The sequence below is a fragment of the Typopeltis vanoorti genome, chromosome 15, assembly GCF_054136105.1.
Source record: "Typopeltis vanoorti isolate ZY-2024b chromosome 15, IOZ_Tvanoo_1.0, whole genome shotgun sequence".
NCBI lineage: Eukaryota > Metazoa > Arthropoda > Arachnida > Uropygi > Thelyphonidae > Typopeltis > Typopeltis vanoorti.
Genome location: NC_143563.1, coordinates 43,942,014 through 43,957,857, shown reverse-complemented (window position 1 = coordinate 43,957,857; position 15,844 = coordinate 43,942,014). Strand labels below are relative to the sequence as shown.

The following is a 15,844-nucleotide window of genomic DNA, read 5'->3' as shown; positions in this document are numbered from 1 at the left end:
GATACATAAGATGAAATATTTACATAATAAATTTATTTTACTGTGACTTAAGTGTTATTCTATGTTAAAGATTTTTGTGTTAATCATTATTTTGGATTTATAATAGTCAAGTTAGCAAATACGTCTATGTAAATAATAGAGCACTGATGAAAAAAATGCATTAGTAAGAGGAAGACATCACTGATTTGTGATTATACACAATGTTCAAAAGAAACAACCTAAACATGAATGTAAATGCAGCAATAATTGTCATATCTACAATTTGATAACAACCATCACAGTGCAGGCCTGCCAGTGAATCAACTCATGATATCGTGATCTTCATGATCTAGCTCCCACTGATAAGACCTCAATAAAAGTTGCAACCAGTTGAGTACTGACTCCTTCTCTAATGCATGGCATCAAAATGCTTGAAAAGGGAGTGTGTAATGCATTATAGGATATACTAGGAAAACAATGTGAAATCAACTGCCACTTCAAGTAGCCTAATCAAGAAGATATTTATAGACGCTTGGGTGAAATAAGAATGAAAACAAGTGTGTAATTTCTTCATAGCAGTGCTTCACAGTATAAACACCACCAGAGAACGAAAATTATTTACTGAGTTGCTAATATTTCTCTTGATTTCAAATCAGCACTTCATTTCATAGCTAGGATACATCAAATACTGTATCGAAACAGCCAAACATTGAAAAATCAACTAACAACTGTCTTCTCTTCTCTCCCTTTTTTTTTTAAATAAGAAACTTGCATGTGTGCGTACACACACACACACACACATATGCACGCTGAAGATACTTATGCAGCATCCTCAAAGCATTCATACATATAACTAGGGTTATTTTTTCTCACAATGCTCTTGCCATAAAACTCAGTTATCTATGCCGCACCATTTAGACAATGCCTATAACCTCTAGAAAATAGACGAAATATTACATGCTGTCATCCCTTATACCCTAGGTATATCTAAAAAGATAGTTAAAGTTCTTCATAAATATAATCTCCATGCCACTTTTCAACTACATATCCAACTAACAACTTTTATTTAATCTCTTAAGAATCAGATTCATCTATTTACACATCCTGGAGTCCATGAAGTTCCATTTGCCTGCAAGTTAGCCAATTCTAAACAGACTAATAGATCTAACTATAACACTTTTTTTGAATGTTAGTCAAGTGAGTTTTAATTTATCGTCCTACGTTTCACCGATTTTTGCTATCGGCATCTTCAGGGATACAATTGGTAAGCGATATGAAGGTTACAGACTAGGTTTTAACTGACAGTTCTAATTCATACAAAATTAGTATTATGCGAGACAATGCGCACGTCTCCGGGACATGATTTATTTGTTGCGAGACATAATATAACTGGCGTGAAAGTTCATTTCTTTGATGTTTAGTGATCTAATTAAAGCTTTCCAAATTTCCAGTAGGATTAGACCTTGATTCTTATTTAGGTTTCCTGTTGAATGGGCGACCGTAACAGCTTCCTTGAAGGTTCTGGAATGGTAGTTCTCTTCTATATAGCGCATATGAATCTTATCCCACTCAATAAGATGGTTGGTAGAGGCAAAGTGGCAAGAAAGGCCTGAAATATCTTGTCTGTTGTTTCTAACATAGCCCATGTGCTCCTAGTAGATCTGTTCAAAACTATATTTGCTATCAAAATTATGACTTGTCATAATTAAAATTAAAATCATTCCATCACAGGCACTAAACATAAGACCACTGTACTGAACAGAAGTTGCTATCTGAGAGATTATTTTTAAAATCAACACTGGCTATGAAGACTTCCCCTACTCTCAATAATAAGCATGGCTGCATTAATTTACCAGATTTACTAGAGTCATTATTAAGACCACATCTAGCCTAACTTCTCTGAATTAACTTCTTTTATCTGGCCCTGAAGAACATATGATAAGACTATAGTTCCTTTATTAGTTACAATTACTCTAAACTACTTGAGTATTCTGCATTCTATAACAAGTATTTTTGCCAGCAGATAGTTTAAAATCCAGTAAAATATTAAAATAAATAATTTATTCTGTTCTTCTGGTGTTGTTAATAGAGTGAAGAATTACTATAAATAATCACCAACAATGTTCCCTTGAAGTTGAGTGTGCATGCATGCACACACACAGACTGGGCAAAAAGGGAGCATACATGACCTAGTAACTGAATGCACAAATTTTTTTGCTTTCAGAATTTCTAATTTACAGTCAATAATTTTTGAATATACTATAAAAATGAATTATATGATAAATCATACTTGTGGCTTATTTTATTCAGTCATTTCTCCAATGTCTCCACTCCAATATTACTCCAACCCATTCCAACTTAAAATACACTTTAATTATCTACTTTTAGCCTGTGCTGTATAAGCAAAGTGATACTAACATAAGCATGTTGCAAAGGCATATTTGTTTAGAGTGTCTCTTATCTAGATAGTACTGTTCACTTGAACTCATGCAGATGGTGATGGATTTTTGTAGCTAAGCAGATTTAAGTGAATTAATTTAGGGTTTGTGACTTATGACTTTCACTATTTGCACAGGCTACCACATACACTGAGTCTGAGACTGGAAACTAGTGCACAAAGTGTGCATATGGGGCAGCAAAAATTAGAGGGAATATTGATCACCAATATAATTTACTGTCAAGTAAATTACTGCAATAGATTTCTTAGTGTATTGTAGTGGGAAATTTAAATGATAAACGTAATTCATCTTAGAGCAGCATAATAGCATTAAGATGATAGTGCAAAAGGGACGAAATATTGTTAACAAATCCAGTTTATTTTCAAATATCCTGTTCTTAAATACCATTAAGCTTTAATAACAGAATTTCAATGTTAAGATTTATATAATGTTATGTTGCAGTAAATCTTTTACAGATGAGGAATACAGATACTGATTTATGAGGAATACATACTGATTTTGATTAATATTTTTCAAAATTGAAACCTAAACAAGATTATAAAAAAATTTTAATTGTCTTTGTGTGCATATCATTATATATAAAACAAATACTTTGTGATGCTATTAAAATGTAATTCATTTATTATTTAAAATAATTTATCTGTTGCTCCTACTATATTACTACTCATGCATTGAAAATTTTCTAAAACAGATCATTTGATGAATGATGCAAGTGTTTCAAGTGACAATTCCATGATTAATCAAGTGCTGAAATATTCTGTCATTCATGGAAAATTAAATCACTTCATAGAGTATGACATCAGCAAGTTCTTCCTCATGTTTAACAGTAAGAGCAATAAGAGGATCTTTAATAGGAACTTTCTTTACCCAAGATGCAATATCGATACCAGTCTGTAAAGGAAAAAAACTTTTTTGAACATAACTGATTTTTTTTTTTTCCAAAATAATAATAATAATCATAAAAATGAAAACATTATTACATAACTTATTTTATTTATTCCTCGTAAAGCATTGTTTTCACCCAAAGAATTTGTTAGGAAAAAAACTGACATTGATTGGGTAGAATCATATGATATGATAGGAATGAAGGAGAATTTATTGAGCTCTTGCAATAGGACTTTCTCAAGCAGCATGTGAAAGAAGGAATTTGAGGTCAATGAGTATATGCAGAAGAACGACCAGGGTTTCTGACCTAATGTCCAATCCTCACCTTCTCGTGGTGCACCCTGTTGAGTATCTACCTGGATACTGAATGGACGAGGATGGGCTGACAATTTGGGATTTAGTCGACCAAATTGTATTATTATTGGCTTAAACCAAAATTTCGAATGATGGTACAACATGACAGAATTTCATGCCAGCTGGGGAGTCGCCCTGTTAAACTAGGTCCCCGTGGTTTTTGCAGGGAACCAGCGAAAAGTAAGCTACTGTAACAAATCCTAAAACCAACCCCAACTCAACATCATCAGAGTTCAAGATCGGTACTATCAACAAAAGAAGCCTGAATGGCAAAGAAATGGAGCTAGCTGAGGAATTAGATAAGTACCAGATCGACATAATAGTGAAGACTGAAACAAAAAAGATAAAAACTGGCGAGATCTTTCACAGTAATAAATACGAAATGTTATATTCAGGCAATGACAATCAAGGAAAAGAAGGAGTAGCCATAGTATTCAACACTAAACACGAGGCTAATCTATTTGAATGGCAGACAGTCTCATGTAGAGTGATGCGGGCAAATATGAGAATGGGGAACTGGACAATGACACTTATTTCTACCTATGATCCCACAGAAGGTTCTACTAAGGTAGAAGTAGAGGAATTTTTTAATGCTTTAGAGAAAGCATCTGACACAATGAAAAAGGAAAACTTGGCCCTTGTTGGGGATCTAAATAGCAGAGTAGGAAATAATTGTCAGACATACAAAAATATTTTGAAAATTTGGAGAAAAGAGCAAAGCTAATAATAATAGCAAAAACCTATTGGATTTCTGCTCAGGACATAGATGGATTATTACTAAAACCATGTTCCAACATAAAAATATGCACAAATTCACATGGAGAGAAGAAGCAAGGAATAAGAAAAGTCTCATTGACTATGTTATTGTTGATAGTGATGTTTTCTCCATGGTGCAGGACACCAGAGTGTACAGAGGATTTGAAATTGGAAGTGATCACTATTTAGTCTTTAGCAGGTAAAATTGAATTTCATATTGAAAAGAATAACATGTAAGAAAGTTTTAAAGCGAATAAAGGTTGAGCAGCTCTCAGATGTCAACTGTAGACTAAAATACACAAAGATTACTGAAAAAAAAAATGATAGTGTTTGAGAACAGCAACCAAGCCTTGGAGATTTAGTGGCAAACCTTGAAGAAAACCCTGATTGATTCAACCAGAGAGGCATGTGGTGAGGTTGCCTGCAAGGATAGAAAAATCAGAACTCCATGGTGGACACAGGAAGTTAAAGTGGCAGTGAAGGAAAAGAAGAAATTTTTCAACTTGTTCTCTTAGAGAATACAGAGACAAATGTAAGAAAGCTAAACACTGTGTAAAACAAGCTAAACAAAAGTCATGGGAGGACTTTGGCAAGAACATAGAAAATAAATATCAAGAAGTGGTAAGATATTCTGGAGGTTGTTGAAGAAGCTTAGAAATGGAGGAAAGAGTGCTGTAAAAGGAATTAGAAACGACAAAGCTGATATGAAAACAGGAGAAATAGAGATCCATGAAGTATGGAGTAATTACTTCGAAATATTGCTAAATGAAACGTGCAGTGATAGCACAGTGGTAAAAAAACACTCAACAGACATACAGTCAGGAATTCATATCCATACTTGAAGTAGAAAAAGCCATCAAAGGCTTGAAATATGAAAAGGCAGCAGGAATAGATGATATTCGACCTGAATGCTGAAGTATGGTGGTATAAAAGTCTTACAGTGGTTTTACTGCATAGTTCAGCAAGCCTGGACAGAGGAACGAATTCCTGATGATTGGAATAGAGCTCTCATAATACCCATATATAAAAAGGGAAATAAAACTGAATGTGAGAATTACAGAGGTATTTCCCTACTGAGTGTTCCTGGCAAGATCTATGCAAGTATACTTGAGAAACGGTTGAGAAGAATTGTGGAAGAAAAGCTTGGTGAAGAACAAGCTGGATTCAGGCCAAATAGAGGCTGTCAGGATCAGATTTTCACTTTACGACAAATAGCCGAGAAAGCATGGGAATATAACAGAGATCTGTATTTAAGTTTTGTTAATTTGGAAAAGGCATATGACAAGGTGCCAAGAGAGAAGCTATTCAATACGCTACAGTTATATGGTGTCAATGGGGCATTATATCAAGCAATACTTAGTCTTTATTTGAGTTGTAAGTCAGCAGTTAGAATTGAAGGAAGTACAGGAAGATGGTTTAATGTTAAATCTGGTGTGAGACAAGGATGTACATCATCCCCTCTGTTATTCATTATCTATATGGATCAGATTATGAAGGAAAGTGGTATTAAACCTGAAATCAAAATTGGAGATGTTAATGTCAGCTCTTTGCTTTATGCAGACGATGCTATACTTTTAAATAAATCTGGTACAAGTCTGCAAAATTCTCTGACTAAATTGAATAACTGGTGTAATAGATATAGTATGAAGGTCAGCAATAAAAAAGACAAAGACAATGAAAATAGGCAGAATCGTTGAAAATGTCAACTGCGTTTTGAACGGAGAACCTGTGGAACAAGTAAAACATTTCAGCTAGTTAGGCACGATTTTTAGTGAAGATGGTAAATTAAATATGGAAATAGACAACAGAATCAACAAAGCTGGTATGGTAAGCAGTCAATTGAATAAATTTATATGGAATAAAAGAGAAGTTAGTCAAAACACTAAATTAGCTGTATACATGATGGCATCAATAGTAATATCATATTAAAAACGAGGATATTACGAAAAAACTTGACATTGTCAGCATACAGGAATGCGTTAGCAGAGCTAATCTCAGGTGGTATTTTCACTTGAACAGAATGGGGGAGGAAAGATTAGCCAAACAAGTGTTCTCTGCCAGGTTGGCAGGAAAACGACCCATTGGAAGACCAAGATATAGGTGGATTGATACTGTACAAAGTGCCTTGGAGGATAAAAATATAAGATCTGATAATGTTGGAGTTTTGACAAGTAACAGACTGATTTGGAGAAAAATTGTAGATAGGAAGTTTGTAATGATGTAAATTTTTCATGTAGTACTATCATATCCTGTACACCCCCTTGAGGGTACATGGCAGGAATTTGATGATGATGAATACTAGATTTGATCAGTGCATTTGAAGTGATCTCAGTTAAGAATGTCATTGCTTTACCGTTACAGTGTTCATGCCATACTGACCTGGGAAGTAAGTAAATGTATGGATGTTCCAATCAGGAAGGGATACATGCTGACTTACAAAAATGGGAATTATAAAAAAAACTCAGGATAATACTATGTTCAAGTCCTATGGTATCAGTTACTAAATGGAAAGAATATAAGAGGTGCATGAAAGGCAGTGTAAAGATAATTAAATATTGCAGTATCTGAATATGTCCCCATGTGTAACCTTATTAAACAAGAGATACATAAGAAAAATGAATATCATAAGAATAAGGATGAATGGGGGTATGAAATATATAAAGAGCAAGTAACACAAGTTAAGAGCTGTAAAGAGTATTCAGAATATGAGAAAAAATTGGCCATGCAGGTAAAATAATTTTATCATTATACTACAAGTGAAAGAAAGAATGAAAGAGGAAGATTAACTTTACTGAATGCAATTGATATGCTTGTGTCTAAAACAGATGTGATTGTTCAAATAATGAGTGCTCACTTTGCTAAGATCTATCAACCTGGTGTATGCAACATGGAACACAATGCTACCTCTATATTTGATGGAGATAGAGTATGAGAAGAGGTTCTAGAAATGTTGCATAACCTGGACAAAAAATTAGAGACAGATGGGATATCAGAATTATGCTCAGCTGAACTAATTGGCTCCCTGACCTGGTTATATAATTGGGTCTTAGCTCAGGAAAGCTTCCATAAGAATGTATTATAGTTTCAATGTACATGTGTGCAAAAACTGACTACCAATCTATCAGTATCTCTGGAGTGATGGTGAAGAGTTCAGAAGTTAGTGAGAACTTACATAGAGAAACGGGTTGATAGACAAGCTATACTTTACAAGGAACAGCATGGATTTACTAAAGGGAGGTCATGTCTTGAATAATTTATTTATATTTTATGATAAAGTTATGAACAAGTTTGATGAGGGAAATGGATATACCACAGTAGTGCCGAACTTTGCTAAGGCATCAGACAGGATGCCGCATGAATGGCTCTTATATCAACTGGAGGATGTAGGATCAGAATATAAATTGACTTAGAGTGGCTGATGGGCAGGTATCAGAGCATAGCATATGGGGTGCGAATCTGCAGATTTAAGGTGACCAGTTGGCATATCCTGAGGATCAGTCCTTTGGTCATTATTGAAAGCAATGGTGCAAGGACAGAGCAATGAAACTAGAGAATTTTGAGTTATGGGAGATAGGAAGTTGAAGGTCACATCGCTAAGACTGTAAATACAACTTGAAGGTTAAGTACAATGCTGAAATGAACATTGATAGCTTATGGTGCAGATTTAGTTTCTGAGTTGATGGGGGAGGGAACTGCAGAGAAGAGTAACCAAGATGATAGAGAGATTATGAAATACAGATTGAGAGTATATGGACTGCAGACAGTGGTAAACTAAACAGGAGAAAGAGGAGTGATATGATAGAGGCTTATAAACTTCTGAAAAAAACTTTTATAAGGACACCAGATGATGAAATTTTTTTGTTATATGAAAGGCAGAGAGAGCAGAAGGACACATCTATGGAAGCTGAATTTATGTGCAGTTAACATAAGGGTGAGAGCTAGATATTTCTTTCATCTCGCAGAGCAGTGAGAAAGTGGAAAAGAGCTTGCCTGTTGAAGTGGTGAGTGCGACTACCATAAATGAGTTTAAGAGAAGGAATGACAGCTTGCATAGATGATGTGTGGCTTTCTTTAATGAGTCCTTGACTCCCTAGAGGTCACTGATAGTCACAATAATAATAATAATGAGAGTATTACTTCCAAGCCTCCATGGTGTCCAGATATACACTGTGTGTGTAAGGGGGGGTTCAAATGCTCACATATCATAACCATTATATGGTATGTGAGTGTTTGATCCCCCCCCCCCACACACAGAGTGTATTGCTCTGAAGACATTTAGCATTTAAGCACTCATCACCCACTATGGCAATGCATTCCACTCATTCACAACCATGAAAAAATTGCCTTTTCATTTCCTTACTCACATGACCTTTGTATAGTTTACAGGGATGACCTTTCATTCCCCCATCACTCCAATTACCTTACACAATAAAATTAAAAATTCCAAGAAATTATACTCTTGTTTACTCCTTTATCCAAGCAAATTTCTATACCTTACATAATAATACCCATGTATCTATCTGATAGGCTCCTCACACCAACTTATACATTACATCACTTCTCCTATCTAACAAGCTCTGAAGATCCCATTCCTTTAATCTGTCCTTATATTCAACACTAAAGAAATATTCATTGGACATTTCCACTGAATCTTCAGCACATATGACCAATGTTTCACCCTAGGAATTCTACAGTTGTGTTACCAGTAAAAGAAAGGGTGAATGTTGAAGACTGATTTAATTTGTCACATATGACAAATCTGAAAACAAACCCCAACTCAACATCACCAGAGTTGAAGATCGGTACTATCAACGTAAGAAGCCTGAATGGCAAAGAAATGGAGCTAGCTGAGGAATTAGATAAGTACCAGATCGACATAATAGGGGTGACTGAAACAAAAAAGACCAAAACTGGTGAGATCTTTCTGAGCAATAAATACAAAATGTTATATTCAGGCAATAACAATCAAGGAAAAGAAGGAGTAGCCATAGTATTCAACACAAAATACGAGGCTAATCTTCTTGAATGGCAGTCAGTCTCAAGTAGAGTAATGTGGGCAAATATGAGAATGGGGAACTGGACAATGAGACTTATTTGTGCCTATGGTCCCACAGAAGGTTCTACTAAGGTAGAAGTGGAAGAATTTTTTGAGGCTTTAGAAAAAGCAACTGACACAATGAAAAAGGAAAAGTTGGTCCTTGTTGGGGATCTAAATAGTAGAGTAGGAAATGATTGTGAGACATACAAAAATATTTTGGGAAAATTTGGAGAAAAGAGCAAAGCTAATAATAATGGCAAATATCTGTTGGATTTCTGCTCAGGACATGGACTGGTTATTACTAACACCATGTTCCAACATAAAAATGTGCACAAATTCACATGGAGAGAAGAGGCTAGGAATAAGAAAAGTCTCATTGACTATGTTATTGTTGATAGTGATGTTTTCTCCCTGGTGCAGGACACCAGAGTGTACAGAGGATTTGAAATTGGAAGTGATCACTATTTAGTCTTGAGCAGGATAAAATTGAATTTCATATTGAAAAGAATAACATGTAAGAAAGTTTTAAAGCGAATAAAAGTTGAGCAGCTCTCAGATGTAAACTGTAGACTAAAATACAGAAATATTATTGAAAAGAAAATGAAAGAGTTTGAGAACAGGAATCAAACCTTGGAGATTCAGTGGCAAACTCTGAAGGAAACATTGATTGATTCTGCCAGAGAGGCATGTGGTGAGGTTGTGTGCAAAGATAAAAAAATCAGAACTCCCTGGTGGACACAGGAAGTTAAAGAGGCAGTGAAGGAAAAGAAGAAACCATATCAAAAGTTCCTGGCAAATAAGTCAGCTTTTACTCTTACAGAATACAGAGACAAATGTAAGAAAGCTAAACAGTGTGTAAAACTAGCTAAACAAAAGTCATGGGAGGACTTTGGCAAGAATATAGAAAATAAATATCAAGAAGGTGGCAAAATATTCTGGAGGTTATTGAAGAAGCTTAGGAATGGAGGAAAGAGTGCTGTAAAAGGAATTAGAGATGATAAAGGTGAAATGAAAACAGGAGAAAAAGATATCCTTGAAGTATGGAGTAATTACTTTGAAAAACTGCTAAATGAAACAAGCAGTGATGACAGCACAGTGATAAAAAACACTGACCAGGCATGCAGTCAGGAATACATATCCATACTTGAAGTAGAAAAAGCCATCAAAGGCTTGAAATGTGGAAAGGCAGCAGGAGTAGATGATATTCGACCAGAAATGCTGAAGTATGGTGGTATAAGAGTCTTACAGTGGCTGCACTGCATAGTTCAGAAAGCCTGGACAGAGGGACGAATTCCCGATGATTGGAGTAGAGCTCTCATAGTACCCATATATAAAAAGGGAAATAAAACTGAATGTGAGAATTACAGAGGTATTTCCCTACTGAGTGTTCCTGGCAAGATCTATGCAAGTATACTTGAGAAACGGTTGAGAAGAATTGTGGAAGAAAAGCTTGGTGAAGAACAAGCTGGATTCAGGCCAAATAGAGGCTGCCAGGATCAGATCTTCACTTTACGACAAATAGTCGAGAAAGCATGGGAATATAACAAAGATCTGTATTTAAGTTTTGTCGATTTGGAAAAGGCATATGACAAGGTGCCAAGAGAGAAGCTATTCAATACGCTGCAGTTATATGGTGTCAATGGGGCATTATATCAAGCAATACTTAGTCTTTATCTGAGTTGTGAGTCAGCAGTTAGAATTGAAGGAAGTACAGGAAGATGGTTTAATGTTAAATCTGGTGTGAGACAAGGATGTACATTATCCCCTCTGTTATTCATTATCTATATGGATCACATTATGAAGGAATGTGGTATTAAACCTGATATCAAAATTGGAGATGTTAATGTCAGCTCTTTGCTTTATGCGGATGATGTTATACTTCTAAATAAATCCGCTACAAGTCTGCAAGATTCTCTGACTAAATTGAATAGCTGTTGTAATAGATATGGTATGAAGGTCAGCAATAAAAAGACAAAGACAATGAAAATAGGCAGAATCATTGAAAATGTCAACTGTGTTGTGAATGGAGAACCTGTGGAACAAGTAAAACATTTCAGCTACTTAGGCACAATTTTTACTGAAGATGGTAAACTAAATATAGAAATAGACAACAGAATCAGCAAAGCTGGTATCGTGGGAAGTCAATTGAATAAATTCATATGGAATAAGAAAGAAATTAGTCGGAAGACTAAATTAGCTGTATACAAGACTGTGTTCAAACCAATTTTAACTTATGGATCTGAGAGCTGGGTCAGAAGTAAAACACTTGACCAAAGACTAGAGACCGCAGATATGAGAGTCCTGAGAAAGATTAGAGGCGTGAACAGATGGCATCAATGGCAATATCATATTAAAAATGAGGATATTAGGAAAGAACTTGACATTGTCAGCATCCAGGAATGTGTTAGCAGAGCTAATCTCAGATGGTATGGTCACTTAAATAGAATGGGATTGGAAAGATTAGCAAAACAAGTGTTCTCTGCCAGGTTGGCAGGAAAACGACCCAGAGGAAGACCAAGATATAGGTGGATTGATACGGTACAAAGTGCCTTAGACGATAGAAATATAAGATCTGATAATGTTGGAGTCTTGACAAGTAACAGACTGATTTGGAGGAAAATTGTAGATAGGAAGTTAGTAATGATGTAATTTTTTCATGTAGTACTGTCATATCCTGTACACCCCTTGAGGGTACATGGCAGGAATTTGATGATGATGATGAAGAAATATTCATTGGACATTTCCACTGAATCTTCAGCACATATGACCAATGTTTCACCTCCATCAATTAAATCAGTCTTCAACATTCACCCTTTCTTTTACTGGTAACACAACTGTAGAATTCCTAGGGTTTTTGCTTTATTGCTTCAGTCAGTATAAATGTCAATTTATCCTTCCTCGCTACATTAATCACCTTTCTAGACTGTGACTTATATTCCACATGTTTATGAGGGATACCTGTTTTTTATAATCTCTATATTGTTCTCCAGTTGGTGAGAGTGACCATGAAGCGATTACCTGGGTGGATGCCAGCAGCGTAAGGACCTCTGTGAGAAAAGGTTATATGTGGAACTACAACGCTGGTGATTATGAGAAGTTCAGGAGACAGATTGCAGGTGTAGAATGGAATAGGAAAATTCCATGAGGATTACAAAGAACAGGCAAGGAAGGTGACTTGGTTAGTAAGGGTAGCAAAAGTGAAGTATGAGCAGCAGTTAGTTAATGAAGCTAAAAAGAATCCTAGGGAGTTTTTTCGATATGTAGCCAGAAAAAAAGAAATAATGATTAAGGAAGGAGGAGGACATTGATTGGAGAAAATGGTATAAGAATAATTGCTGCAGAAGATATAGTTGAGATATTTAATGAGCAGTTCATAAAGGTCTTTCAATTCTTGTGAATGTGACATCATTCACAAGAGAGTTGAGAGACTGACTGTAAGCAAGCAAGAGGTATATGGGGAATTAAGCAAACTCTATGTTAATAAAGCTGTGGGACTTGATAATATATCACCACGTATTTTGAAGGAATGTGCCAAGGAGGTGGCATCTGCTGTTTCATATTTGTTTCATATGAGTCTTTCACTGGGTTAAGTTTCAAGGGAATGGAAGGAAGGCAAGATCGTGCTACTTCATAAGGGAGGTGACAGAACTCAAGCATCATCAAGCCACAAAAAACCTGAAATGTGGAAAGGCAGCTGAAGTAGATGATATTTGACCATTAATATTGAGATATGGAGGTATAAAAGTTTTAACGTGGTTAAACTGCATAATTCAGAAGGCCTGGTCACAGGGTTGATTCCCAATATAAAAAGGGAAATAAAACAATGTGAGAATTACAGAAGACTTTCTGTGTTGAGTGTTCCTGATAAGATTTATGCAAGCATAGCTGAGAAACAGAAAAATTGTGGAAGGGAAACTTGGAGCAGAACAAGTTGTTTTTAAGACCAAATAGAGGTTGCCAGGATCAGATTTTCATTTTAAGACAAACAGTTGAGAAATCATGAAATATAAAAATATCTGTATTTAAGGTTTGTGGATCTGGAAAAGGCATATAACAAGGTGCCAAGAAAAAAGCTGTTCAAAATGCTACAATTTTGTTGTAAATTGCACATTATATTGAGCAATATATAGTCTATATTTAAGTGATAAGTCAGCAGTCAAAATCAAAAGGGTTACAGGAAGATGGTTTAATGTACAATCAGGTGTAAGACAAGGGTACACATTATCTCCACTGTAGCATCAAAACCTAATATCAAAATTGGAGACATTAATCTCAGTTCTTTACTTTATGCAGATGGTGTTATACTCTTAAATGACATATTTATTTAATATGAGTCTTGCATTGGTTCAAGTTCCAAAGAAGTGGAAGGAAGGCGACAGAACTCGAGCATCAAATTATAGGCCATAGGTGTCAATTGTTATGGTTAAAGTTGGAGAGGCTAATAAGAACCAGGATTCAGAATTGGATTGACAACAGTGATAATATCTTTGATAGATATCATGGATTTGCTAAAGGGAGGTCATGTTTTAGTAATCTAATAAAACAGAGCCACAACTATTTGCTCTAACCAGCAGGCCCTGAAACAAGAACTAAAAATCATTAGTGACACATTCATAAACAATGGCTATAACAAAAATACGGTCAATAAAATACTCTATAAAACCACAACAAAAACGAATCTAGACCACAGTAAAACCATAGCCATCCCATACATTAAAGGGTTATCAGAAAAAATCAACAGAATCCTACAACATTATAACCTTAATGCCACCTTTAAACCACCCACTAAACTTAAAACCATATTCAGCTCCTCTAAGGACCCTCTCCTCCCATTAGCACATCCTGGAGTCTATTGCATCCGCTGCACCTGTAACTTACCGTACATTGGTGAAACAGGACGGACAATCCCTATACGCAAAAAAGAACACATTAGACACATTAAATATAACCATTATGGTGAAGCAGGCCTCTCAGACCACGCACTCAACACCTTACACCAAATCAACTGGAAAAGCACCTGCTCCTTACACCGTACAAAAACATGGTACGAAAGAAAATTTAAAGAATCCTGCAAAATCCTGATAAACCACCCAAATATCAACAATAAAGATGGTATGAAAATTCCAAGGATCTGGATGGCACACATTCAGCCAACCTAATTTGAAAGATTCAACACAAGTCAGGACTCTAGCCAATCTGCTATTATTAGAAACCATTCCACTCCAACTGGCTGGAATGATGTTAATATAATGTTAATATATATATATAGTAGACAACGCAAATAATAGGACTTTAGCGTTGATGTATAATTTTTTTTTTTTTTTTTTTTCCCACCAGAGGTCAGGCCAACAATTGTGGTAGCGGTTAGTCAGTGTCTTTAACGAACCAGTATGATTGTAGTATAGCTTGTTTCCTGTGTATATTTGTACGCTCCAGAAGATGACCTTAACATAAAGGTCGAAACGTCGAATTGTAAAATTTTAGTAATAGTAAACTAAAGTTTTTATTCAAACATGGTAGTTGTCTCCATAATTTCCAAAAATGCATTTTAGTAATCTACTTACTTATTACAACAAGTGGCTTCATTGGACAAAGGAGATGGATACACAGTAGCATACTTAGATTTTGCAAAGGCTTTTGATAGATTACCACATGATAAGTTGATAGTCCAACTAGAGAAAATGGGTTTGAATATTAGACTAGTGCATTGGATCTGATAGATATCAACAAGTTGTGTATGGCAGAGCAATCTCCTGGAAGAGAAAAGTCACCAGTGGTGTGCCTCAGGGGTCTGTTTTAGGGCCATTAACATACAGGCTATACGTTGCTATTTAACCTGTATGTTAATAATAATGGGATAGATTTGGATGGGGATATTCAGTTGTTTGCAGATGATGCAAATAATTTTATTTATTAACAAATATGTTGTCAATTTTCTTAAACAACATATGATGCTGGAGAATCAACAATAAGCTTAAACACTAGGATTACAATATCTTTCCATCATCAGCAAATAGATGTATGTTGCCTGTCAAATCCTTCCCAATATCATTAACGTACAAATTGAATAACAGTGGACCAAGGACTGATTCTTGTAGTATACCAGTAGTTACCTTAAATCTTGCAGACTCACATCCCCCATATATTTGTGAGTCAGCCATCCTCTTATCCACGCACCAAGTATAGAATTATATAACCTTTCAATTATCTGAAAGGCAAATTGCCTTATAGATGTGTTTGGACTTAGCCTCGACTTTATCGACTAACAGGTCTAAGACTGCCTTCTCCACCAACCACAAAATATTTTGTCTTTGTAAAATTAACTTTCAGGCCACCCATGCTGTAAATATAACCAGTCTCCTCATCGTAAAAT

The 15,844-nt window shown here is 35.5% G+C and overlaps 1 protein-coding gene across 2 annotated transcripts in view; it reads right to left on the bottom strand.

Moving 5' to 3' along the window:
* Window positions 1-2,774: 2,774 nt before the first annotated feature.
* LOC150098716 (uncharacterized) overlaps window positions 2,775-15,844 on the bottom strand; it is an 80,704-nt gene continuing 67,634 nt past the window's right edge. For both annotated transcript variants that reach the window (XM_090405114.1, XM_090405115.1), the window contains exon 7: window positions 2,775-3,329. In XM_090405114.1, the coding sequence (XP_090261240.1) occupies window positions 3,213-3,329 (117 nt within the window). In that variant the 3' untranslated portion in view covers window positions 2,775-3,212. The remainder of the gene's footprint in view (window positions 3,330-15,844) is intronic.